This window comes from Macrobrachium nipponense, chromosome 14, assembly GCF_015104395.2.
Source record: "Macrobrachium nipponense isolate FS-2020 chromosome 14, ASM1510439v2, whole genome shotgun sequence".
Taxonomy (NCBI): domain Eukaryota; kingdom Metazoa; phylum Arthropoda; class Malacostraca; order Decapoda; family Palaemonidae; genus Macrobrachium; species Macrobrachium nipponense.
In genome coordinates this window covers 77,707,002-77,734,617 of record NC_087207.1, presented here as the reverse complement: position 1 = coordinate 77,734,617, position 27,616 = coordinate 77,707,002, and the positions used below count along the sequence as shown (strand labels likewise).

The 27,616-nt window shown below is 39.2% G+C and overlaps 2 protein-coding genes across 2 annotated transcripts; one reads left to right on the top strand and one right to left on the bottom strand.

Moving 5' to 3' along the window:
- Positions 1–795: 795 nt before the first annotated feature.
- Positions 796–5,978, top strand: LOC135226607 (AP2/ERF domain-containing protein PFD0985w-like). Its single transcript, XM_064266313.1, has 2 exons — positions 796–1,845; positions 5,098–5,978. The coding sequence occupies exons 1-2, from the start codon at positions 926–928 to the stop codon at positions 5,165–5,167; spliced, it is 990 nt and encodes a 329-aa protein (XP_064122383.1). The 5' UTR covers positions 796–925; the 3' UTR covers positions 5,168–5,978.
- A 2,124-nt stretch (positions 5,979–8,102) lies between these two features.
- LOC135226606 (putative ankyrin repeat protein RF_0381) lies at positions 8,103–12,669 on the bottom strand. The gene has a single exon (XM_064266312.1). It carries the CDS (start codon positions 12,051–12,053, stop codon positions 10,476–10,478), a length of 1,578 nt encoding a protein of 525 aa, XP_064122382.1. The 5' UTR covers positions 12,054–12,669; the 3' UTR covers positions 8,103–10,475.
- Positions 12,670–27,616: the final 14,947 nt, after the last annotated feature.

Sequence of the window (27,616 nt, the reverse complement as noted above, 5' to 3'; positions counted from 1 at the left end):
AATCTTTGTAAATATTTCTACAAATATATTTCATCTGGATAAACAAGAATATTACTGTGAATCCTTCTATCTATCTATCTATCTATCTATCTATCTATATATTATATATATAATATATATATATATATATATATATATATATATATATATATATATATATTCACGTGCAACACTCCTGTATAATACGCCGACAAAGATGAGTGCTTGATAATGTTGCTTGTTAGTCGTAGACGCATCAACGCATATTATAAGCTACCGTGAACTTTACGCACAAAAATATGACAATTTTATGACTCATCGCCATCAGTGGCCTATAACACTAACCATATACTGAACGCTGCTTTGGCATTGGACCTTGGCTTTCCCGTTCTCAAACTTTGTCCAACGGGAAAGCTACGTTCTCCGTTAATAAAGCTCTCGTGGAGTCTCTCCGCGTAACGGGCGAGGTAACGGTCAGTAACGGTCAGTAACGAGACGTGTCGGCTGATGAGAAACTCTTCCTTCACTGGTGAATCTTACGAACACGAAAGGCAACGTCCCAAGTAGCAGAGACTCTAAGGAACTTCTGGCAGCAGTTGTTTCTTGATCGGTGTCTATCATTCTGACGATATTTCGTAAAAAAATGACAAAACTAGAAAATATCTCAAGTGACCTTTCAGTCTGTGACGTGACATTGGCATAGACGTATATCTTTGACATATCTGCCAAGGTTCTTACTAATTACACAAACCTAGTGCTTTGAAATACGGAGAGTGGATTATATCGCAAACAGATAAACATTTTTTTTTTCTTTTTTTTTTTTATAAGTTGTGCTGATCAATTTCGAAAGTGTACGACGAAGAAAACCAAACAGCGCCGACGGACGCGTAACATCCAAACCAAGCGGCTGGAAGGTACCTATAAATGAGCCTAATCAAACTTGGCGATGTCATCTGTCAGGACACTGAGCAAAAGAATGATGTCCTACGAGTCGCCGTGTCCCCACCGCAACGACTTCTCATATTTCGGTTTCATCAACATGATGCTGATATTGCTGGAAGTGGCTATCAACATAATCAACCTCAATAACAACAACAACAACAATAACAATAACAATAACAACAATAACAACAACAACAACAATGTAAATGGCCCGGCTGCGAGGAGTTACAGAAACACTGATGAGTTGGACATTTTGGCAATGGCGGGAAATGTGGGCATTGTGGAAACGGTGGGAAATACGTTTGATAGCGACCTCGGAAGCCCTGGCAACAGATCGACAAATGGAGGGGGATTTCTAGAAGAGGCGGAAGAGAACGGAAGAAAGGCTGAAGAGAAAGGGAATGACGTAGCCATAACCGAGAGCGACGGAATTCGTGGAAAAAACAACATAAAATCGAAGAAAGGGTTGGGCGGTCGGTGTTCTTGTGTCTCTGACGAAATTTACGAGGGCTGGTCACGTCCGGAAGGTAACAGAAAGGCCACGCAGGTTGATAAGGAATTTATTTTATTTTATGATGCAGAAGAAGAAGAAGAAGAAGAGGAGGAGGAAGAGGAGGAGAAGGAGGAGAAAACCCCACTTCCGCACCTGCAAAGTCACCTTATCGGTCTAAGAAAGCCCAAATACTCCGAAGACGTCCCCAACTTGACCGGATTTCCCCTCGACGAGTTCGACGACCCGTGGAGTTTCCTCAATCGCGCGGAGAGAAACTTGTGGAGAAACGACGATGATTCAGGGAACAGCCAGAGAACAAGAGCTCGTTTGGGGGCATCGGTTGGGGCATTTGCCAAGTGGATAAACAGAGTTGCTGCCAACCAAGCCTGCGCCAGGTGGCTAGTGTGCGAAGCGACCCGCATGCTCGGCACGTGAGTTCGTTCCCTCCCTGCTCTGCCTTTGTTGTGTTATTTTTACGGTTTAAGGTGCTCGCTTTGAACATTGGGGTGGCTCTGTGCAATTCTGTGTGAGTGTGTGTATGTTTGCGCACGCTCGTGGGTTTAGCTGGGTAGTATGTATGCATACATACACATATACATATATAATTATATATAAATATATATGTATATATATATATATATATTCTTTGCCATATTTACTATACTTTTCTCGTGTACGTACTACATAAGCATTGTGTGATTTAGCATCTTGCTTTACATGTTGACTGCCATTAATAATAATAATAATAATAATAATAATAATAATAATAATAATAATAATAATAGTCGTATGTTATATGGAATTTCAATATCATTAGAACTCTCTTCAAAGTATTCAATATCTTGTCTCTTTACTGAGATCCACTGAAGTAATTACTTTCCATTTTATTCCAGTAGTCATATTGTTATACTATTCCGCAGTCTCTTCGATTTATAGATTACATATATATATATATATATATATATATATATATAATATATAATATATATATAGTATATATGTTCCTTAGTCAAAGTGATAGATATTAAGGCTCATATTTCTGTCTTTTCACATAAATTTAAAGCGCTTTGCATCTGAATCATTCCTGATATATAACAAAAATCATGATTCGACTCTTTATCTGAGCAGTGAAATCAAGCCAATTTGAAATAAGGGAAGGTACTAAAATGCTAGGGGAGTAGGGGGTGGAGGGGGTATAGCAGGCGCCATACTTGCCGGCAAAGAGCATAAAAGAGCAAGTAGTATTTATAGAATAAAGACAGTAATTCGTTCGCGAGACAAGGTACTGTGCAGATACTCGCTACACAGACACACGCATACACACATACGTGCATACAGGCACACACTCTATATGTGTGTCGTTATCTATTGCCAATATAGCGTACTTATTTTAATTTTCGCACGCGTTCCGAGTAAGCTGGAGGTTGGATCATGCATTGCCTTCCATTATCGACTGAATATTGATAAAATATTTTATGATTCTTCATGCATGTAACATTTATGATACGAAAATGTTGCCCGATTAGATCATTCGTAATTGACTAGCCTTTTACAAAATAAATAAATAAATAAATAAATAAGTAAATAAATGAAGCATGATTCCTTTTAAAATGAATATTCACGAACATGAAACTATAAACATCATTCACTATCAGTTAAAATTTTCGAATAAACATTTAAAAAAATCAAGCGAAGAAGCAATGACTTACTAACCTTGGATTTTAATGTTTATATCTATTTAATAATTTATTTTTTTCCTTATTTTAATAAGTGGGATCTCTTCTTTTGTATCTCCCGTCATCTCCTCTTGCTTCTCCCTAACAAACACCATAATATTATTCTTTGAAAGATTGAATTTCGAGTCAATGGCCCCTGTGGTGGGATTGTTCCATATGAATAGTGTCCATCTAATAATAATAAAATAATAATAATAATGATGATGAAGGCAAAGGCAAAAACAAGCGACAGGGGCACTTGATGCCTTGGGTATTGGCAGGAGATTCGCGCCTCGCCAGGAATAACAACAGGACGCAATACCCCACTTGATCTACACAAGCGCACATCAAGGGAATGTTCTTTAGAGCTTTTATTTTCCACATTTGGTTCACTAAAACCTTCTGGCACACGGTCTAAGTAGCCTGTCTACCATCAGCTTCTGGGGAATGTTCACTTGGTCTTTGTAATATATATAATATATATTTTTTTTTTACATTTTTTTTCAACTCGGAGAAAGGTAATCTAGACATGAACTGGCTGAGGACTGCCACTTTTTGCTACGGCACAATTCAGGGGGCGGGATTTGGGTGGGGGGGACGGAATGTGGCTAAAGTGATTTATGTCATAGTGATGGTTCGTTGCTTCTTCGGCTGCCACGCAACTTGCTATATAACGTCGTTGTTTGGGGTCCTTTCAACTCGCTCTTGATTAATATTCAGGCGCTCATTAAATTCTCAACTTCTAAACCTTCTCATTTCTCAACATTCCTTCGGTTCCGATACTTCAAGTTAAGTCAATTCTTCTAACCTCGGACCTCTTGATAGGACATCATCCAGCTGTTCAGTAATCGTTGTTGTTGTCATTCAGTTGTTGGAAACATCTGGTTGTCGGCATTTATGCAGCTATTCACCGTTTGAATAGCTCAAGTCTCTGTCCCCATTCAAGTGAATGAACAATTCTCACGTCCACACGAGGCTTCCCATTCTTTGTTCCACCATGTTTGTTTAACTGATTAGTCTAATTCGCGCGTGATCCTTTGTAATTTGCCAAGCCAACTGCCGAACTAATAAAACACGTCCTTGTTCTTGGTCGGCTTTGCATTTTCCATAGATCATTCTGCCAGATGCAACAATTCATCTATTAGCCCTTCCCTCACACACACACATACACACAATTCATTATATGGTAAGGTACCCGGTGAGCAAAGCTGGCAACGTTGAGTCAGGTCAGATTTGAATGGGTAACGATGGAAAACTGAGCCTCAGAGAGAGAGAGAGAGAGGCAACAAAATGCCAGGAAAAAGAAGAATTTCTGATTAATAACTCTCGAAAGGCGACTTACCACAAGAACTAGTGAACACGGAAGGACGGGGAGATTTCCAAAGAATGACGAGAGAGAGAGAAGAGAGAGAGAGAGAGAGAGAGAGAGAGAGAGTACGCAAGCACGAGTGATTGTAAAGAAAGCAGGGTGCGTCGTCATTTTGGCCAGACACACCTTCATCACCACTAGTAATTATACATAAATTATTTCCTATTAATTCTTTCCAGAATTTTATAATACATTTAGGAGAGGTTTGCCCAGCCAATGCATGACTTGGGCGTATATAGCTTCCTCCTTAACAATGCATTTTCGATAACTCGGGACGTAAGCCTACTTTGTTGCTGTTGTTCTTGTTGGGGGGAAGGAAAGGTCTACGGAAGAGCCTTAAAAGGTCTAAAATAAGGGTTTTACGTTGAGTTAAAGATACAGGAATTTTAGCATAGGATGTTTATGATTTATCTATTAGAACGATAATGCAAAAAGTAATGTGCATGTTAAACAGTAAAGAAAAATTACTTCTAATAAAACATAGTGTATTTATTTTAATTTGCGTTGGTGAAACAAGGTGGTAGATTTTAGAACGCGCCCCGAGTAAGCTCGAGGTCGGATCTCGCTTTGTTAATAACAATATTTTCCTCTCTTTTCAGGACAGACGGCGATGTAAGGGAATGTGTCGAGGCCTACCCTCAATGTGCATTAATTCCACCTTCTTGGTGATGAAGAGATCAACAGGACTATTGCTTCAACTTTCAAAATAAAATCTATATAAATTGCAGATTATGTAATTCATATCCAACTCTGTAATTGAAAATATACATTATTCACATTTTCAGTCAATGGGATCTGAGGTATCCTATACAATACTTCGTGAGGTTTCGATTAGCAAAGTCGTCATTCGATATCTACTGTTTGTTTGTTCGTTTGTAAGGTGTCTTTACGTTGCATGGGACCAGTGGTTATTCAGCAACGGGAAATAAACATCTCTCACCCCTCAGCGGAATGCCCGAGAATCGAACTCGCGGCCACCGAGGTGGCAGGCCAGCACCATACCGACCACGCCACAGAGACGCTGATATCTACTTTTAACCGTGGAATTCGTGGCACGTCCCCCCAAAAGATTAATCTCACGGGGTTAAAACCCATCTTTGTCTTTTTCCTATACTGCTTCATCGGGTCTACAAAAATGATGATAATTGTTTTTGTTTGTTTGTTTGCATAGTGCTTTTACGTTGCATGTAACCAGTGGTTATTCAACAACGGGACCAACGGCTTTACGTGACTTCCGAAACACGTCGAGAGTGAGCTTCTATCCCCAGAAATACACATCTCTCACTCCTCAATGGAATGGCCGAGAATCGAACCCACGACCACCGAGGTGGGACGCTAATACCATACCAACCACGCCGCTGCTGCTGATGATGATGATAAACCATTAAATGTCACCACAAGCCATATAGGGTCGTTTTAATGTCCATTTCTTTTGACCTTTGGATCAGATAAGTCTCTGGCCTCCATTCCGTCGTGCTTGGGAATAAAAAGATTCAGAAAACTATTTAAAAACTTTATTTAAATAGTGTCTTTGTATAAACAGATATGAAAAATTATTCATAAGCCTTATAAACTAAACGCTATGTGAAAATACTGTCTTTTATAGAAAGTACTTAACATGAAAAGTCCTCTCGCTTTCAATAACTATTTCAAAATCACGCCAATGTCTTCAAGACCATTACCACATTTAGTACAGGTGCCTTTTTTGGGTATAGGGCCAAGATGTCATGGAGCCGGTTTAATCTAGAGCAACGAGCCAATTAAGTCTCAAGATCACAAAAGAAAAAAAACTGGATGCGATATTCATGACATATTTCTAACAAACACTTTCCAATGAAATCCGAAAGGGTGGAGAACAATACAGATATTCCCAACTAAAGAAACTATCTCAATATTATTATAAAAAAAAAAAACACCTGTCAAAGTTACAATTCACATTTATCAATAACAATGACTTATTTCGATATGCTTACAAAACACCACATGTACCAGTTATGGTTGACACTTACTAATACAAGAAGGGAAATCACTACGTCGCACCAATGACCACTGGGACGAGAGCACTGAAGGAATGTGAAGCTCCCTGATTCCTTTGTTCCTGTCTATTTTGTTTGTTTGTATGGTGTTTTTACTGCTTCATCGGGTCTACAAAAATGATGATAATAATCAATTGTTTGTTTGTTTGTTTATATGGTGTTTTTACGTTGAATGGAACCTGTGGTTATTCAGCAACGGGACCAACGGTTTTACGTGACTTCCGAACCACGTCGAGAGTGAACTTCTATCACTAGAAATACACATCTCTCACCATCGGTGGAATGCCCGAGAATCGAACTCGTTGCCACCGCCTGTCTATTTTACCTCTGCCCTGTTAATTGGTTTTTATTCTCTCTGTAGGTACTTCACTCAATGATGATTACAATGGTTTGTCCTAATTGTCAATTTCTGCATTTACCATATCCTTTAGTAAAACTCACTCCGACGGACAATGGCGTTTTCATACACAGGCATTACGTAAAACATGTTGAGATATACAATTCTTCAACGCTGTATTCTATCTCGTTAACCTTCATATATATATATATATATATATATATATATATATATATATATATATATATATATATATATATATAATATATATATATATATATATATATATATATATATACAATTATTTACCCGAAAATTTCATGTTTAATCTCTTTTCTGCGTGTATATGTCTGTGCTTGAGCGTGTGTACCCACGTGTCTGCGTATACAGTATACACGAATACCTAAGCAAACTGCAAGGGCGCGCATTCGAGCATGAAGTTTCTCTTTCGTGTCCGATGACGTAATGAAGTGAAATTGAAGATTAAGCAAGAAAAAAAAAAAAAAAAAAAAGTGTAATATCCGAGGTGGAGAATCTGGCATATTCAAGACCACACTACTACTTTTCACACGAGGGAACCAATTGCCACTAAAAGCTCCTTGGGCGTCGTGACCTTGACCAACGTGCCAGGCTCGGGGGCAAGACGAATGGGTCATTCGTTTAATGCAAAATAATTGCCAGCGGGTTCATGACCGAGACTCGTTTCTCCACCATAATCGCGCGATATCACGAACCGCCCGGTCAAACGAGTTTCATTCCCGGTCTGAATTCGCTCGTCATTGGTATATATATTATTTTTCTCGTTTCTCGGCTCGTTATGATCGAGTGAGAGGAGAACTGAAGGTAATTCTTTTGAGTCAAGAGAGGTAGACGGACAAAAGTGGTCGAAACCAGCTAAACTGCACAACACACGCACGCGCACACAGAGTAAGTTACGTTTCAACTGGCTAGTTTTTTGTAAAAGAAAAACAAAGAGAGAGAGAAGTTACGTTTCAACTAGATAGTTATGTGTAAAAGAAAAACAAAGAGAGAAAAAAAGTTAGGTTTCAACTAGTAAGTTTTTTGTAAAAACAAAGAGAGAGAGAGAGAGAGAGAGAGAAAGTTACGTTTCAACTAGTAAGTTTTTTGTAAAAGGAAAACAAAGAGAGAGAGAGTGAGTGAAAGTTACGTTTCAACTAGTAAGTTTTCTGTTAAAGAAAAACAGAGAGATGAGAGAGTTTCGTTTCAACTAGTAAGTTTTCTGTTAAAAAGAAAAACAGAGAGAGAGAGAAAAAAAGTTACGTTTCAACTAGTTAGTTTACTGTAAAAGAAAACTATTGCGATGTCTATTTGTTCTGTCCTCCCTCATATCTTAAAACCTGCTGAGGCTAGAGGGCTGCAAATTGGTATGTTGAGCATCCACCCTCCGATCACCGAACATACCAAATTGCAGCCCTCTAGCCCTAGTAGTTTTTAAAATTTTTATTTAAGGTTAAAGTTACTCATGGTCGTGCGTCTGGCACCGCTATAGGTGCTACCAACACAGGCCACCATCGGGCCGTGACTGCAAGTTTCATGAACTGAGGGTTTTATACCTTGTAAGCTGTACAGAAAACATATAACTGGATAAACCTGAGAGAGAGAGTGAGATTCTCTGCTTAGGTGATTCATACGTCACGGCTGCGTTGACACGAAGCGAATCGAATCGATTCAATTCATGAAGAATCAAGACGATTCATGATTCGTCTCAATATGGCGCTTAATGATAAGAGGAAAAGGGAAACACAGAAAGAAGAGATCCCACTGACGACCATATCGGACTTGGACATCTTTCATAACCTTATTTTGACAGCTAACTTGTAATAACAGATCACAAAGCTGATTCACATTAGAGCAACATAACAGTTAAAAAAAAACCAGCAGTTGCTGGGAAGTTTAATTTCGTATTTCACACAACAACGGGAAGAAAATCATGTGGAAGGTACAATTTCAGCCAAGGTGAAAACGAACGGTTCTATTCTGGCTAATACTGACGGTGATAATATTTCGGCAAAAAGAAATGGAAACAAATGATAAAGAACTTGAGAGGAAAAAGAAAAAGTTTACGATAAACTGTTCCTGTTTTGATATCACTACAGTTTAGTTACAAGGATATGAACTGTTACACACTGGGTCGTTTTCTCGAGGCATCTTCAAGAAATATGTTTGTTTGTTTGTATGTTGTTTTTACGTTGCTTGGAACCAGTGGTCATTCAACAACGGGACCAACGGCTTTACGTGACTTCCGAACCACGTCGAGAGTAAACTTCAATCACCAGAAATACGCATCACTAATCCCCTCAGAGGAATGCCCGAGAATCGAACCCGCGGCCACCGAGGTGGCAGGCCAAGACCATACCGATCACACCACTGAGGCATCTTCAAGAAATATGTGGAATGCATGCAACTCCACTTCTGTGTGAATATGTGCTCTTGTGATTAGTGTCATTATTACGCTTCGAATCAGGAAATGTCTAACCACACAATGCACGAAACCGAGAAGAGTGGACTATGAGGATCACTAACATGTCTTTATGTTTCTATGTCTGCCGAAAACCTATACTTATACTACGCACAAAAACAAACATTTACACAGACATGTATATACATAGATTGTTCCCTTGGTTACAATAAGTTCGTAGAATTTACAGTGACGTTACGAGACTTTGTAAATTGCAAGGTAAAGGTAAAATGACAGTGCTCAGTGTGAATGTGAAATACAGTACAGACGTTATCTCTCAACTGAAAAGCCAATCATAAAGACGCAACGACCAAATAGCCCAGGCCTGATGGATACAAGAAAAAACTTGGGGCCTATTATACGAATTAAAGAAACCATGTACGAGGAACTCATTATTTGTTTCTCGAATGTACTTTATGTTTTGTTTGCTTGTTTGTTTGTATGGTGTTTTTACATTGCATGGAACCAGTGGTTATTCAGCAACGGGACCAACGGCTTTACGTGACTTCCGAACCACGTCGAGAGTGAACTTCTATCACCAAAAATACAATCTCTCACACCTCAATGGAATGCCCGAGAATCGAACTCGCGGCCACGGAGGTGGCACGCCAACACCATACCGACCACACCACTGAGGCAATTGAAAATCAGTAGTCTTCAGAAAAATACTTACAACAGACATATCAATCTTTGTGTGCGAGCTGTCACTTAAAGATTATTCAAGAGTGATTTGAGGTCAAATGAAGAAAAAGACATCAACAGATATTAGTACTAGGAAAATGTAAACTTTTTTTTAAACCTTTGTACTTTATTTCTGAATGCTTCTTTACCAAAAGACATAACCTCAAACAGCTTATAATTATTACCTTCTTAGTTTACTGAAGTGGCAAAATAACAAGTTAAATACTTATTTTTAGGATCTAAGAAGATTTTGATATGAACGTTGCAAAAAAAATGTCTCATTTTATAAAAGTCTACTACTAAACAGGAATGATTCACCTACATGCATCACTTCGTACTGCCTGAATTCTAGCCACTAACAGGAAAGAGAGATATAATTTCAAGTATTAAAATCTTTGTACCTCCAGTTTGTCATATAAAACTACTATGCTAGGTCCATACAGATTACAGTGAACACATGTAGAACGCAAACTGCACCATAAGCTCTATAGTTATGTTGGCATGCGAATACTGGGCAGCATAATAGATGGGCAGGTTATCATTAGCATCCAGGTTGTTAACAGGGCAGTTGTAATTGACTAAAGTTTTGACAATGTCCTCATGGCCCCATTTGCAAGCATAAGCTAAGGAATTTCTTCCTTTGTTATCGGAGGCAGATGGCTCAGCACCTGAACTCAAGAACAAGCGAACGAGCTGATCGTGACCACAAGCAGCAGCCAGCATCAGAGCAGTGACTCCTCCTTCTCCAGGGAGGTTCACATTCGCACCGGCTCCTATCAGCTTCTCGCATATTCTGTAAGACCTGTCAAATCCTCCACCGCTTCGGACGTAGTACAAAAGCTCGGCTATCAAGATGTTGGTGTTGAGAACGGAGAATATGTCGTGAGTTCTGTAATAGTCCCAAGGCAAAATTGCTTGCTGCAAAAGAGAAACACCCCTGTCATTAACTGATGATGCATCTGCCCCACTGTCTAATAGCAGTTCTGTGACAGAGTGGCTTCTACTTGTTACTGCAACTTGCAGAGGGGTATTTCCGCATCCATTTCTGGCATCTATTGTAGCCCCATACTCCAGTAATGCTAATGCTAACTCAACTCTATCAGCCATTGCTTGATAGTGGAGGGCAGTGTTACCATCACTGGCAACCAGAGTCGGATCAGCATTATGTTGCAGTAACCGTGAAGTGATTTCTATTGATACAGCACTCATGAGTGCTGAATTACCAGAATAACTTTGCACATTGACATCAGCGTCATGGTTCAAAAGTATGCAAACGACTTTTTCAGCATCACCATCAACAGCTTTGATTAGAGCCGTTTCACCACGTTCATCTTTTGCATTTGGATCAGCACCAGCATCCAGCAGCCTCTTGACAGTTTCTGCTTCTCTTACAACAGAAGCGGCCATCAAAGGTGTAAAGCCTCTCGTGTTTCGAAAAGTAGGAGAGGCCCCGTACTGTAAAAGTAAAGTGACACAAGAGAGAGACCTCTGCATACCAATGCCGTTGCTACGACCGGCGGCCCACATTAACGCACTATTTCCATCATTAGCAGAAGTATTCGGATCAGCCCCTCTCCTCAGGAGTACTTGCAAGCATTCGATCTGCTTGTAATGGACGGCAGTAAGCAGTGGGGTCTCGCCCAGAGCTCCACGAGCGTGGATATCCGCACCCTTGTCCAGGGCTAGGGTAACGAGATCTACGTTGCCGGATGCTGTCAACAGGGACAGTATTGGAGTACCACGTTGATTCCTAGCGTGTGGAGAGGCCCCATACTGTAACAGAACCTTCACAATATCCACCCAACGTTCAGACACAGATGACGATATCAGATATGTTATTGGCGTGTGTCCACCCGGAAGTGGCAGGTCAGGGTCAATGCCCAAGTCTAGGCAAGTTTTCACGACTTCCACGTCACAGGAAACAAGAGCTTTGGCCAGTTCTCCAGCCATGTCACCTCCAGGTCCAGAGAGCTGAAGGTCATTTGGGAGGCTAATCTTGATGGCAGTACGCAGTGGTAACATCCTCGGGAATTAAGGAATTCAACTACACAGGGTTTTGAGTTAGTGCAATGCTACTGTAGATCAATGCACACGTCAAGTTGTAATTGCTTAGCACTCTTTTTTTATTAATAATTCATCCTCAGTGTACAGAGATACAAAAACCAAAATATTTCAGTTGCAAAATAAGCAAGATTTTCCAAATGTCCAGAAACATCTCTTTAATCAGATCATCACTATCACTGCAGTGGGAGTCAATTCTGAACCAAATTTACAAATTCCACTCGAGAAACTCCAGCTTCCATTCTAAACGTGTTTGTTTTGGAAGGACATTTAAAAAAAAACGCGCTGCTGCTTTTTCAACGGCAGTGAGCAGGGGAAGGCGGCATACGGCAGAACAAGAGTGGTGTGGGTATGAGAATCGAAATGGCACTGACTCCTTGGCACAGGTAGAGCGCCCAGACCACAGGGCTCTTGGCTCCCAACCAGGTTGCATCTTCTATTTATGTATTCTACAACGTCCCGTAAGGATGAGTGTTAGTGTTAGCAGAAGGTAACGAAACTAGTTATGCAATCCATTTAAAGAATCTTGACTCCAATCAAGTCATAAGGGCGACCAGAAGGTAACGAAACTATTAACTATTATGTAAGCAAAATAAAGAATATTCACGACAATCAAGTCTACCATTCCTTAAAGAATATGAGATGAATGGAGGAATAAATGGGAAATATTAAATGTAGAATTTATTACATTTAAAAGAAAATGACAAAATATTGGGAAATATCGTAGTTAGGAAATTAAATATGGCTGACATGATATCTGAAAGGAAATTAGTCAAATTATATTCACAAAACTAGTTCAGTAAAATACGTCTCATATGCATTTTCTATATAGCCTCGAACGACTGGAATATATTACGAGAGGTTTCGAAGTATAATATTATAATATTGGTGAAATGCAATAATCACTATATACGCAATTTGCGAATAAGCTATCCAGTATTTTCAATGAATACCATCCTATATATATATATATATATATATATATATATATATATAGTATATATATATATATAGATATATATTTGTATATATATATATATAATATATATATGTATGATATATATAATATATATATATATACATATGTAATATATATAATATAATTATAATTATATATATATATGTAATATTATATTATAATATATATATATACTATATACATAATATATATATATATAGTATGTATATATATAACAATTTTATTTATATATATATATATATATATATATATATATATTATTATACTATATATATATATACGACGTGTCCGATCCGCCCAAACGTGTCCGATTGACGCCAGTCCGCGCTCAATCGTGTCCATCTCAGAATCTAGAAAGGCAATAACTGTTTTTTAATACAATACACTGCTCCTGAAAATGCTCACACGTCTAGTAACTTACAATAAATGAGTTTTTTTTTTTTTTTTAATTCAATGCACTGCCCCTAAAAATGCTAGCGGGCACCGGCGGCGTCTGGTTCAGACTTCTTTTAATTGACAACAGGAAACACAAAAAGGGTTTTGTTGGGGTTCATGTTACTCTTTCTTTCTTTCTTTTGGAATGTATGTTTTTAAGTTGTTTTCGTTGATTTTCCTTTTTTTATCATGTCACTGTGGGTCAATCATTACCTTCACAATTCTTGAATACCCCTAGGTATTTCTGAAATGTGCCGTCTAGTGCCGTAGGCTGTGTTAAATGTGCCATATATTGCCGTGGGCTGTGTCATTGGGTTACAGTTACTGCAGGTTTAGGGCTAGAGATCATTTACGTAATAGTAATTAGCATATTCGGATAGAAAATTATTAAGATATTTAAAATATGCCAACTAGCGCCATAGGTTGTGTCGAATGTGCAATCTAGCATCGCAGTCTGAGTCAAATACACCAGCTAGAGCCATAGGCTGTGTCAAATGTGCCAGCTAGCGCTGTAGTAATAAGCCTATTCGGACTAACATGTTCGGACAAAGTTATTAACCTATGTTTTTGGTTTTGGTATATGATATAGTAACGCACACATTTATATTTTTCCTACTATGATGGGCCAAGATTATATAACTCAATGAATGGAAACTAATCATTTTATTCAATTATCTATGCAGTGCTTCTCCTAATTTGATGTCTGTTGATTTGGAAACGGTGATCGGTTACATTATCTATAACGGTGTATAATGTTCCTGGCTGCTAGAGCATGATCTGTCCTAATAACCTGTCCCTTTCTCCAGAATCCACTCGTAAACACAGCGGTTCCTTTGTCCATGGCAGGATTCGTTCGAAATTCCACTAATTCTCCGTCCGTCGGGTAGTGATTTACTTCCGGCTCCCCTTGTTCTTCTCCAAACAGCTCCTCGGGTAAACAGACTGTAAGTTGAAACAGTTGATCATTCCTTGACTAAAGAAACCGTGTTTCGGTTGGTTACCATTGATTTCCTATCAAGACGTAGAGAACACTACATCTCTATATACTATGCTGCTCTTTACAGGAAAATATTTGGAAAAGCTCCTACTTTCAGTATACAAATAAAACGAATCTATTTGCAGGTAAACAAAAAGCAATCAGAATTACTATAATAACTACTAAACGATGGCTTACGTCACTGGTAGCAGATTTTAAAATGTTGGATTGTTGTCTAATGGAATTTAAAGTTAAAAATTAAGGAAATATTTCCCAAACTCACTTATTACTAAGATCTACCTATTTAAAATTACTGTCCAATTCTAAGTAAAGGGAGGGTGTATCGTGCACATTAACATTGCTAATAAATTTTTTAGTTCCGTCTGTATAATATTGTGCAATAAAGTTCCAATTTCAGACAGTCGAATTTCATATTTTGGTATGAATTCAATGGTAAGTAAATTACTACCCGACGGACGGGGAATTAGTGGAATTTCCCCGCAATGGACAGAGGAACCGCTGTGTTCACGAATGGATTCTGGAGGAAGGGACAGGTTATTAGGACAGATCATGCTCTAGCATAGGAACATTATAATACACCGTTATAGATGATGTAACCGATCATTGTTTCCAAATCAACAGGCATCAAATTAGGAGCACTCGATCGATAATTGAATAAAACGATTAATTTCCATTCCTTCAGTTGTATAATCTTGGCCAATCATAGTAGGAAAAATATAAATGTCTACCTTACTAAATTATAGACCAAAACCAAAAAAATAGGTTAATAACTTTCTGTCCGAACATGTTAGTCCGAATATGCTTATCAGTACGCGCTAACTGGCACATTTGACACAGCCTACGGCGCTAGCTAGTATATTTGACTCGTACTACGGAGCGAGATGGTACATTTGACACAACCTATGGCGCTGGCATAGTTAAAATATGTTAATAATTTTCTGTCCGAATATGCTAATCACTGTTAAAATCTCTAGCCCTAAACCTGCAATAACTAACCAATGACACAGCCTACGGCGCTAGATGGCACATTTGACACAGCCTACGGTACTAGACGGCACATTTCAGAAATACCTAGGGGTATTCAAGAATCGTGACGGGAATAATTGACCAACAATGACATGATAAAAAAGAAAAAACAACTTAAAAACATAAATTCCAAAAGAAACAAAGAACAAAAAGGAAAATAAATAGAGTAACATGAACCACAACAAAACCCTTTTTGTGATTCCTGTTGTCCAATTAAAAGAAGTCCGAACCAGACGCCGGTACCCGATAGCATTTTTAGGGGCAGTGCATTGAATTAAAAAAAAATATATATATTTAAATTACTAGACGTGTGGCCATTTTTTGGAGCAGTGTATCGACTTAAAAAATCTCGATCAAGCTTCACCGGCTAATCAAATCAGTAATCGAAAGTCAAATCGGTTTTACTTAAATTAATGTAAAACACAGTAGACGTATTTTGAAAGGATATTGCAAAGTTTGGGGTTTAAAATGAAACCAACCTAATCAGGACTCCCATTGAAGTCAGTAAAACGACTGAAAAACCAGTACCAATAGAATGTATAAAAAAAATCGTGGAAAGTTTGTGTGTGTTTTTGTGTTTTACAAATTGAAAATAGTGTCTTAACGCTTACAAGGAGCCACTCGAGTCATAATAAGTGCACTTTGGCTCGTTATCGATGCGTCACCTACTCCAAGGTGCTATAGTAGATTCACATCAACCGTGCATCTGATGTCTAGGCCAGTCCCTTATGACGCTCCTGATTAGCCAATCAAAGGGCTGGAAACTCTCAGTCTCTCTCGAGAGTTCACATAGGAAAGATGTACGTTCCACCTCTCCTGATGGATACTTTTGAAAGACGCATCCCTCAGTAGAGGTGGAACACATACCCTGCCTATGTGAACTCTCGAGTGGGACAGAGTTTCCAGCCAATCAGGAGCGTCGTAGGGGACTGGCCTAGACATCAGATGCACGGCGGATGTGAATCTACTATAGTACTAAACACCGTGTGGTGAACGCAAAGTAGGCGGCCGCACGAAAAAATCGTTTAAGAATATGATTTGTCGGCCACACAATATAGAAGTGTGTGTGTATAAAATACATTATTGATTCCCGAAGAGCTAGTACTTGAGTAGGTGACGCGGTAAAAGCCAAAGTAACAGCATCATGTTACGCGGCAGTTTTTAAAAACTAGTAATTTACGACTGAAAATCAATAACCTTCATATCGCGATAACGCTTATATAAATATATCCATATGACCAACGACCATTTTAAATTGACTCATTCTGTGTAAATTATGCTTAAGTACCCAAGTAACAGTTTTCTGAAAAAGGTCTAGTTTCTTAGATATTTGCAAAAAATTGTAGGTATGGTACAATTTTTTTGGATTAAATTCCTCAATCTATTCACTAACAAGTGTTTTATCATGTGTTTTACGGTATACAGTCACCAAGATAATGATTATATTATTGCCCTTTGTTGTTTTACATGTGTTGTAAGGTTATAGTACAAACAATTGGCTCCTAACCACGCGTCCTAAAATTTGTATGCCTTTGTCGAAATAATTTCCAAGAAATTCCAAAAGTAATGTCGCATATAATTAACAGACTGAAATGAACATTGATGCAACTGTCAAAGAGTATGTTATTGATAATCATAACAAACCTGTGAATAATGATGGATGATGAAGATAAATATTGAAAATTGCAAAACATGAAAAAATCCAAAATTTCCAAAGAATTGAAAAATTATATTGTCACACTTACCTGATAAATATCCATAAAGAAGCATGTTAATAACACTCATAAGAAACGTGAATAATAGTGGTCAGTGACGATGATAATGGTGATCAATGAAGAACAATAATCATGAACAGGCAGACGTCAAGACATGAAAAAGATGATTGATGGCTAAATATCCTTGTACTCACCGAAAATTTGCGTTCTTGTCTTCGTAGGGTAGTCAACTACCAACTGGGTAGATCTAGGGTACTTATCCGCGGCGGCCTAGACTATGGCAGTTGCGGTTTTCTGTGCAGTTTTACCTACTAAGAAGAATTTTAAGTAATATTTATTCGGACGACTGTAATTAACTTCCCTGGAGCCAGTACTAAACACGACGAAATTCATTGGACGCCCCAATCCCTAGTGGATGTCGTATCCGCGATTACGTTCCTTGCAGTCCGTGCGGACTGCTTCTGTAGAAATACCGTCAACTGCATTAATCCATAAAAAGACAGGTACCACCACCAAGGAGTTGGGGAACACCGGTAATATTGAACACAGAATGCCGTGTGGCATTAAGTTGACAGACAGACGAAGACATGGCATGGTCTGCAACAGGCCCAAAACAACACAGACCAAGTCGCCATCAGAGTTTGGCTGCTTCCAAGTCACTTGAAAGCCAGATATTTTTTCACTCTATGCCTTTTGCTATTGTTCATGGTGAAATGCACCTGTTCCAGCCGGCTTCCCAATCAACAATAGCTTTTGCTAGCCCCTAACTGGTATATATTACAGTCATCCTTCTTCACGGGACGAAAACTGATATTATAGGTAATCACAACTGGAAATTTTGACCTCGCCAAGCTGCATCAGGCTGACTAACTTCCATCCAGTCAAGGTATATTTTTCATACAGTACCCTGATTTTGAGCTAGGACTAAACATTACCGCGGGAACAAGATGGCAGATGTTCATAGACAGCCTTGAGAGCAGTTGTTCCTACTAGGTGTTCAGCATCATCAACAGAAGATTGCACTGGCTTCAAAACGATTTTGGCTTACACACTTGCTCCCAAAGGTCCATATGGGGATAGTATACCTACTGCCACAAGGGGATGGCTCATTACCACATTCGGTATCGTCGTCTGTTGTGTCATTGTTACCATTATCATTATCATTTCCCTTTCCCTTCCTGTCTTTCATGTCACTGCTCTCCTCTTTAGCCTCGCTGAATGCGACTGCCTTGCTCACTAACAATACTGTGACCAAGATCCGGTACAGGAAAATGTTCTTCATAATATTCAATCTCAATAACATCTGGACACGAAACAGCCAAAGTCAGCTTTAGTTGACCATAGGCTACATAAGCCATCCAGACACGGCTAATTTCCTTTGTTTTCACACTATCCGGGGGCGGCCCGCCCACATCGAACACTTCCATATTACCTAAGTTGTGTAAACTCATGACAGGATTAATATTATCGTTCTAGGAGTAATACTAACATAGACGATAAAAGCAATCGCAAAATTCCGAGACCAACAGCAACTGTTCAACGACACTAACTGACTCCCTCCCTGCCCCAGTTGGGATTTCCAAAGCGTGATTTTATTTTACCCTAGACACTAGCCAGAGATCCCCTAGATTGGCAGCATGAATTCCCCTATCCAATAATGTTAAAAGTAACCAAGGTAAAATTAAAGAGTATGTTACTAAAATAATCACAAAATAAAGCAAAAAGCGCTAGAGGACTGCGTTTACTCTATTATTCGATCACAAAGTAGGAAAAGCCTCAGCGGCGTGGTTGTTGGTATGGTATTAGCGTCCCACCTCGGTGGTCGCGGGTTCGATTCTCGGCCACTCCATTGAGGAGTGAGAGATGTGTATTTCTGGTGATAGAAGTTCACTCTCGACGTGGTTCGGAAGTCACGTAAAGCCGTTGGTCCCGTTGCTGAATAACCACTGGTTCCATGCAACGTAAAAGCACCATACAAAAAACAATAGAATTCCCCTAGATTTTTCCTGCTTTAGGTTTCCTCAAGGCCTAACCCTAAATACCGTCTGATTCCTTTAAAATGGGGGTATTTTCCCTTCAAGTGGAAACGCCGCTCCAAGTGCTGATTGACCGGCCTACCATATAAGTTATGCAACCCTTATAATTGTCCTCCAGAAACCAGTTGTGTAGACCGGCGCGATTCATAAATTCCTCAAAATGCGTCTCCAAAAACATGAACAGTTGCTTGTGTTAGGAGAAAAACTCAAGCAGTTTTCGACCATAATGTGGCATACCATAGCATTTATTCTTTTAGACACATACGAATGTTTAAGGGGAGAGATTCTTGTCTAGTCTGAATGCCGTTGGAAGTACCATTGTAATGTGCCAAAGGGAAAGAAGATCCGCCTGTGGGTTGTCCCTGGGATGTCCTGACGATTGAAGGACCTATTTCTGTCACTCCTCCAAAGTTTCCTCACATAGGACTACGTAAAGATCTTCGGCCTAAACCTCAAGTGACGGTTGTTGAACAGTCAGTCAAAAGAGCAGTCACAATAATGGTCAAGACTGCAGAAAATAAAGAAAAAAAATGACTTCTGACCTGAAAGGCTTCGGATAGCAGGCTGCTATCGACTCCCGAGACTTTCGGTGACAAAAGAGAGAATAGGGATTATAAATGGGACAGATTCCATCTTTGCTAATCCTTCATACAGGAGTTAAAACTTAGAAAGTGTAATGAAACTAAAGGACATTATTTACCAAAGAAAAAAAAAAAAAAAACAGTCAAAACGTAAGTTCCTTAGGCGTTTGTTTGCCACCGATTTTCTTTATGATGTCACAAAATGTGTTTGACTTTCTTTGCATTACATAATTATTCTACCCTTTTAACATTTCAATTTGTACGTAACAATATTGAACTGCACAAAAAAATAGGGAAAAAACGTTAATTTATTTATAGATTTAAGAAAATACTTTACTGGTTGAATATGAATATTAATCTTAATTCGCTAAACTATGAAATTCTCGAAATTTAAGAAATTAATATCCAGAGTTAATTTATGTTCCAATGATGTCACTGGTATTAACAACAGATATAAAAGCCTAGATGCCGCATCGGCCGCTAGCTGAATAGGCTGGCGCACGTCATCAGGCCCGCCATCTTGGCGCGGTAATTCAAACAATGCAGCAGGCTGCAATATATGACGTTTTTTCGCCACTATTCGCTTAATATTGCACGGATTTTCTTGTCTGATGGCTCGTTACAAAGCTTACATAATTCCCTACAAAGATCTAATAAAATAAAGTTGTTCCTTATTGTTTGAAAGTTAACTTGCAATGACTTTGTTTGAGCAGGTAGGGGGAAGGGGGCTAGTTGTACACAAATGTTAATAATTACCCATAACTATTGCTGTAAACAATATGCTGTGATAAGACAGCCTACGAAAAATATGGTTAAAACAATATTGTTTTAGGGCCATTAGGTCAATAGGGTAAATCGTGTATGTTGGACACTAATTTGATGTTTCTAGATTTCTTTCACTGCATTATAGCTAATGTAATATTAAAGTGTTAATCTGGTCCTTGTAATAGAACTAAAATGCCCAGCAGGCACTAATGAGTTTTTTTGTTGATGTTTTGATATAGCCTGCTAATTTCATATCAATGTATATAGATTATCATTACAATGTAGTATCATTAAACTGTTGGAAACAGCAATGAAAAAAAAAACTTGTTTAAACTGCTGGGAATATTTATAAATAAATGCACAGATGTACAATAAATGTTCTATATACTTCAATGTAAGAACAAATATCATGAAAATAAATCATTGTGCAATACATTTTGAGAGTTGTTACTCCAAAGTATAGGCTTAATGACCCATAAGGCCACCCATAGCTTTAAATTTACATGCGTGACCAAACCAATGAACAGTTAGCTGAAAAAAAAATTAGAACTGGCCTTATGATTGTGGCCTAGGCTGAAAGGCTCGGTGGGGGAGGGGGGGGGGGGGGGGGGGGGAGGGGGGGGTTACTATGACCGGGTATACAGGGTTGCTCGTCAGGATTGGCTCATTTTGGCAATCTTGGTCTAGAGATGGGTCCCCTTCTGGAAGGGTAGAAGTATAGAGATGGCCCAGGACCTTATCCCAAATAAGATATAATAATTTGGGTCTTTGACAACACAGGTCTAGAGATGAGCTATATTGAACTGTTAATGCTTGCATAATGATATATCCTAGTCTGAGCAAATTAAAGGTAGTTTTGTGAAAATTTAAGTTCTATATAATTATTTCACCATATAAAATTAGGTTCTAGAGATAGGTCACTTTTGCCACTAGACGAGGTCTCTTGATCCCCCCTAAATTTTCCAAAGCCAGGTCTAGAGGTCAGAATTCACTGAGGAGCATCCCGTTCCAAAAAATTGGAAGAACCAACCCCCCCCTCCCCCCCACGCTCAAAGGAACAGGCAGAGATGCAAAGGCTAGATAACACAGAAATCCTAGTTATTCTAGGGGCTACTGTAGTTTATTTTAGGCTCAACCCTACAGTTTTATGACTTAAACTTGTAGGCCTGTGCCAAAAATTATATTGGGGGGGGGGATTTTTAACAGAGCACTTCGAGAGACAAAGATTTTACTTAAGTTGCACAGATCCATAGCTGTAGCCTACTTTAGTAATCTGTCTTATCACAGCATCTCAAATTATTGTTTACAGCAATAGTTATGGGTAAATATTAACATTTGTGTACAACTAGCCCCCCTTCCCCCTACCTGCTAAAACAAAGTCATTGCAAGTTAACTTTCAAACAATAAGGAACAACTTTATTTTATTAGATCCTTGCAGGGAATTATGTAAGCTTTGTAACGAACCATCAGACAAGAAAATCCGTGCAATATTAAGCGAATAGTGGCGAAATAACGTCATATACTGCAGACTGCTGCATTGTTTGAATTACCGCGCCAAGATGGCGGACTGATGACTTATGTCCGGCCGGCCGATGCGGCATCTAGGCTTTATATCTATGGTATTAACTATCGCCCTATACAGTAGTATCTTTGTTGGTGGCGGGGGGTTGGGGCGGGTGGAAGAGAAAATTCTTCACAAGTTCCGCATTCATATCTATGTTATTAATTTGGCTCAAATATATTATGTAATAATGTCAGTTATCACTACAAATCACCATGCTTTATTTCTGTTAAAATTTAGTGATTTTTCTTTCAATCTGTTATGGTAGTATATAACTGAATAAATTATAACTTCAATTGCAAAGCATTTGGTGTCGTCTAGACAATTAATAAAAGTGCTAATACTTAAATTTTTCTTATAAATACTAAATAGCATCACTTGGTGGCAATTTCTACGAGATGAAAGAGTCCGCAGAGATCGGAAAATCATCTCTAGGGACATGCAATGGGATTCACTTCATAGTAAATTTGTTTTAGTTCCACGCTGGACGAGTGGTTTTCGCGCTCGGCTGCCAATCTGGTGGTCCGAGGTTCGATTCCCGGCTCGGCGAACGTGGAATCAGATGAATTTATTTCTGGTGATTGAAATTCATTTCTCGATATAGTGTGGTTCGGATCCCACAACAAGCTGTAGGTCCTGTTGCTAGGTGACCAATTGGTTTCTAGCCATGTAAAAATATCTAATCCTTCGGGCCAGCCCTAGGAGAGCTGTTAATCAGCTCAGTGATCTGGTAAAACTAAGGTATACTTAACTTTGTCAACTAAGGCATGCTCTTGCTTGGTTACTTAGAAAAATCAATAGGCATAAGAAATTCCTCCCTTAGCTCAGGAAATAGATCTATCAAGGCCAGTGGCGTTCCTAAGGAGGGGGTGGTTATTTGAAATCGCCCACCGGGCCCCAAAGTGAGTGGGGTGGTGTCCCAAAATATGAAATTTAACCATTGCTGCTAATACAGGACAAGCTAAACCCAGTGGCCCCAAAATGGTCAAGGTCTCCATTTATATTTGGACCCGAAAGTTTGAGGCCCACTGAAGGACCCAATTTCCAATTTTGTGAACAAACATGTTATGTAAAAGAAATAGGGCTCTCCAGGGGACCCCTCCCAATCGTAGAGCCCATTATAGACCTCTCATTCGGATTGGAGGAGGGTGGGTAGCGTTGATTGGGGTAAGGACAGGGCCGATCTAAGGCAATTGATTACAGCTTTAAGGGGTCCTAATTATCATCTGAAGGCCCCAATAATGGCCCCATTTGCCCAGATAACACATATTCAATTGATTCAATTAATCTGGCCTTCTGGGTAATGGGATTTGGGCAAGATTGTCAGTGTCATGTGTGGAAGAGGGAGAGAATTATAATAATTATGAATTTTCAACAACCAGAAGAATAAGAAGAAACTTATGGCTGGAGAAGGTACAGGTACATCAGATGAAGGACTCGACAGGCAACAGGAATTTAAGCGTATAGCAAGGGGAATCTTACGACAGGCTTTGTATGGAAATGAAGGAGAGATTTAGACTGGAAGACATGTGGAGCACTTTGCATTCCTTCTTCAGCCAGAGTTACTTTCAAAATCTATGGGTAAGGAAACTCTTCAAAAACACAATGCAGACTTTGCCTCCTTTATGATGATGTCCAGCCAATCTCTCTACTCAATGATATAGTAGACGCACGTGTAATGCTTTTCAATAGAGAACTACCAAGGATACCAGTGGCTATTTTGAAAAAATAAAGTTATGGAGAAAAGATGTTTGCCCCATTCTTGCAGCAAGTGGTAAAGAATTACACAGCACGATGAGCCAAGACATGCTTAGTAGTTTAGTACTAATGTCAGTGGAATCAGAAGTCCTGGATTAAATTGATATGAGTGATATAATAGAGGTGTGTAGGACGGTAGGAGCAAATGAGCAACTTGAAGTGTTAAGTGTAGGTCCTACCTACTGAACAAGTGTACTAACATAAACAAGAATACCAACGCTTTTTTTTTTTTTTTTGTTTGTATGGTGTTTCTACGCTGCATGGAACCAGTGGTTATTCAGCAACGGGACCAACGGCTTTACGTGACTTCCGAACCACGTGGGAGTGAACGTCTATCACCAGAAATGAACATCTCTCGCACCTGAATGGAATGCCCGAGAATTTGACCTCGCGACCAGCGAGGTGGTACGCCAACACCATACCGACCACGCCACTGAGGCGCTCCATTTTTTTTTTTTTTTATAATCTCCGAGTGGTCTGAGGTCCTTCCATAGTAACTACCTAACTTGACCTTACTCTGTTCCACCTCCCTTCACAGTTTCACTCTGTTCTACCTCTCATCACTGTTCTATCTTCCCTTCACTATTCTAACTTCTACCTCCCTTTCACTCAGTTCTACCGCCCCACTTTGATCTACCTCCATTCAATTTGTTCCAACTCCCTTCACTCTGATCTACCTCCCCCCACATCATATCGCCATCAGAGTAGTACATTACCGTTATCCCCATTTCTACCATTTATCATTGTTTAACTGGATCAAGTGGATCTTCAATTATTCAATGTACATCTAGTTTTAAGAAATGAGGGGCCCAAATGGGACTGTCCCGCCTGGGCCCCAAAATGTCTAGGAAGGCCCATAATCAAAGCGAGAACAAAACTAGATTCCCCATCGAAGAATGATTCCCCTGCAACACTTAAAAATTTATGTAACTTATGTATTCACATATAACAAATGCGAATGTGTTTACACATTCACATGTTTTTCTTACAGTTCTCATGCGATCATGCTAAAGCCCCTTCCACACGAGGGGCAAAGACACGGCGGGGGCACTAATTTGCCCGTAATGTTTTCGCTTTTCAACAGTGTTACCAGATCAAACAGTCCAAGGGAGGCAGTAGTCACAGGCAGGCAAACCTATGACTTGACCACACTCGTGATCGCCCCGCTCACAAAATTGGTAACAGTGTGCCCGCCGTGCATTTGCCCCTCGTGTGGAAGGGGCTTAAGAATGGAATACAGACATCAAATGTAGCACTTCCTCCTCACAATTGGGCCGAAGTCCCTCGCCAATTTGAGGAGCCTTCGCTGTCATGGGGCAAGAACTCTGAACTTAAACGTTGAACATAGGAAGGTGAAAAATGGAAGTCTTATCTGTCTTGTTACATCTCTAAGCAGCTTCATACAACAGGAAACTTGATAAGAGGCATTTTGAGAACCAGCTTTAAGTAGGAAGCAAGTTAGGAAGGAAGGAATGAATACAAGATTTAGGCCCAGGGCCAAGCATTGGGACCTGTGAAGTCACTCAGTGCTGAAAAGAAAATTTGAGAGAAAAGGTGGTTTGAAACATAACTATAGATGGATTGATTTACAGGTTTTAGGCATAATGCCAAGCACTGGGGCAACAAAGGCCATTCAGCGCTGAAACGGATTGACAGTGAAAAGGTTTGAGGAAAGCCACGCAGATGCACTAGGAATCAGTTTAGGAAAGGGTGTTAAGTAAGATGGAAGATATAAAATGAAAGGAGGTACAGTAAAAGGAATGAGAGTAGTTGCAGTTAGGGGCCGAAGGGATGCTGCAAAGAACCTTAAGTAATGCCTCCAATACACTAGCCCCCCTATGGAGCATCAACTATTTAAACTTTTTAGATGGTGTAAAGTAAAATCGAAGATATTAATGTAAAAAGATGTATAGTAAAAGGACTGAAATGGGTTGCAGCTGGGGACTAAAGGGATGCTGCAGATCATTAAGGAATATATACAGTGCACTACACGAGGTTCACTAATGTGGTGCACTAACACAATTAACCCAGTATGGAGCCAACTTTAATACAATCCAGAGATTGCCTCCATGAACAATTGCGGGCATTCTACACTGTTCATGTTAGGTGCAGATCTTTAGTCAAGTTATCTTTAGACTAATCTACTTTATCTAAATATACTTTTATTTTTAAGCCAATTGTACTTAATCGTGAGAATAGATAAGCTGACTTCACAGGTTGCAAACCTGCATTATCAACTAAACTTCGAAACTCAAGCTTACACAGATTTTAAAGTATCAAAAATTTTCTTAAAGTTTACACCTTTATATTTATAAAACTTTAACTAGGCTTTTGTTTTTAGTTTATCAAACAAAGAAAAGCTGCTTGCCCACCCTTGCCAAAATTCTGTAATCTTGATTACAGCTGAAATGCTTGCAGTTTCCCCACATTCAACATTATGTAATCCCTTTTATCCCTACTCATTTTTAGGAGTATACCAAGCATATCCTAGTCATAGATATATTCATACTTTTAAATGATTACCTCCGTTCTTAAATCTTAAATTATAAGGGCCTGTCCACACAAGGTGGCACTGCCCAACTGGCAAATGCTAATCCCATGACTCATCCCACTACACGTACTGAATAAAAGTATGAGCCACAACAACGAGGTTGTCTGGTAACAATGCTTCAGAAGCTTGAGAAAATATACAAAGCTGGAAGTGCCAGACAGTAATGACCACTAGTGTGGCCAGGCTATAATTGTACATACTTTATGAATTTAGCAGTTTCCTTGAACATTTGACAACCATAAATGTTTACTTAAGGTGCGTCCACACGGTCGAACAATGTCCGACAGACATTGTTACCATATCGTAGGCGAAGCAGGATGACGTCATAAGTGTTGAAACGATGGAAGTCGATCTGGCAACAAACAGTGGTACCAGATGAGGTTGTATACCACTAATTTTACTCTGCTCACAAGGCAAAGACCGGCAGACAATTGTTGATTGGTAATAATGTTTGTCCGTCGGACATTGTTCGACCGTGTGAACGTACCTTTAACCTGTCTAATTTCGCCAATTTTTTTTTTCTTTTAGTGGTGGTCTGTGAATCATCAGTTAAAAGGTTGCGTTGTATTGTGGGATGTCTCATCATTCAAGTTTAATTTTCTGCAGCTTTCTACATATTACGGTTTAGTGGTGTCAGGTCGTTGTATTAACATTCAGTGTTGGTGCTAGCAATTCCTCACAGGTAGCAGTGTTTGGGATCGTTCGTTATGAACGAAAATTACGTAGATTTGTTTCTCTTCGGCCCCATCCACCCCCATTTTTTTTTTTTTTTTTTTTGTTTAATTAGGTTTAGTGACTTTACATTTACGTTTTTGTTGGGCCTCGTTTTCCCCCACTATTCCTTTTACTCTAATTACTAACATTAGGCTGAAAAGAACTTTCCGAAACAGAAAAAACTTAGGAAAATTGAGCTGGAGGATGATCTCGAGTGATGCGATTCCGAGGCCCTCCGTTGGCTAATAGTAGTCCAAGAATTTTACATTAAAGTCTAAGCTAACCTGGAGTATGAATCTTTCAGCAGTGCAGGTAAGCCCTCCTTTATCATTATAACCATTTTATGTCATAACCTAGTATAGGTAGGCCAATTTAGGTGAACAAAGTGTAAGGTAAGGTACCGATG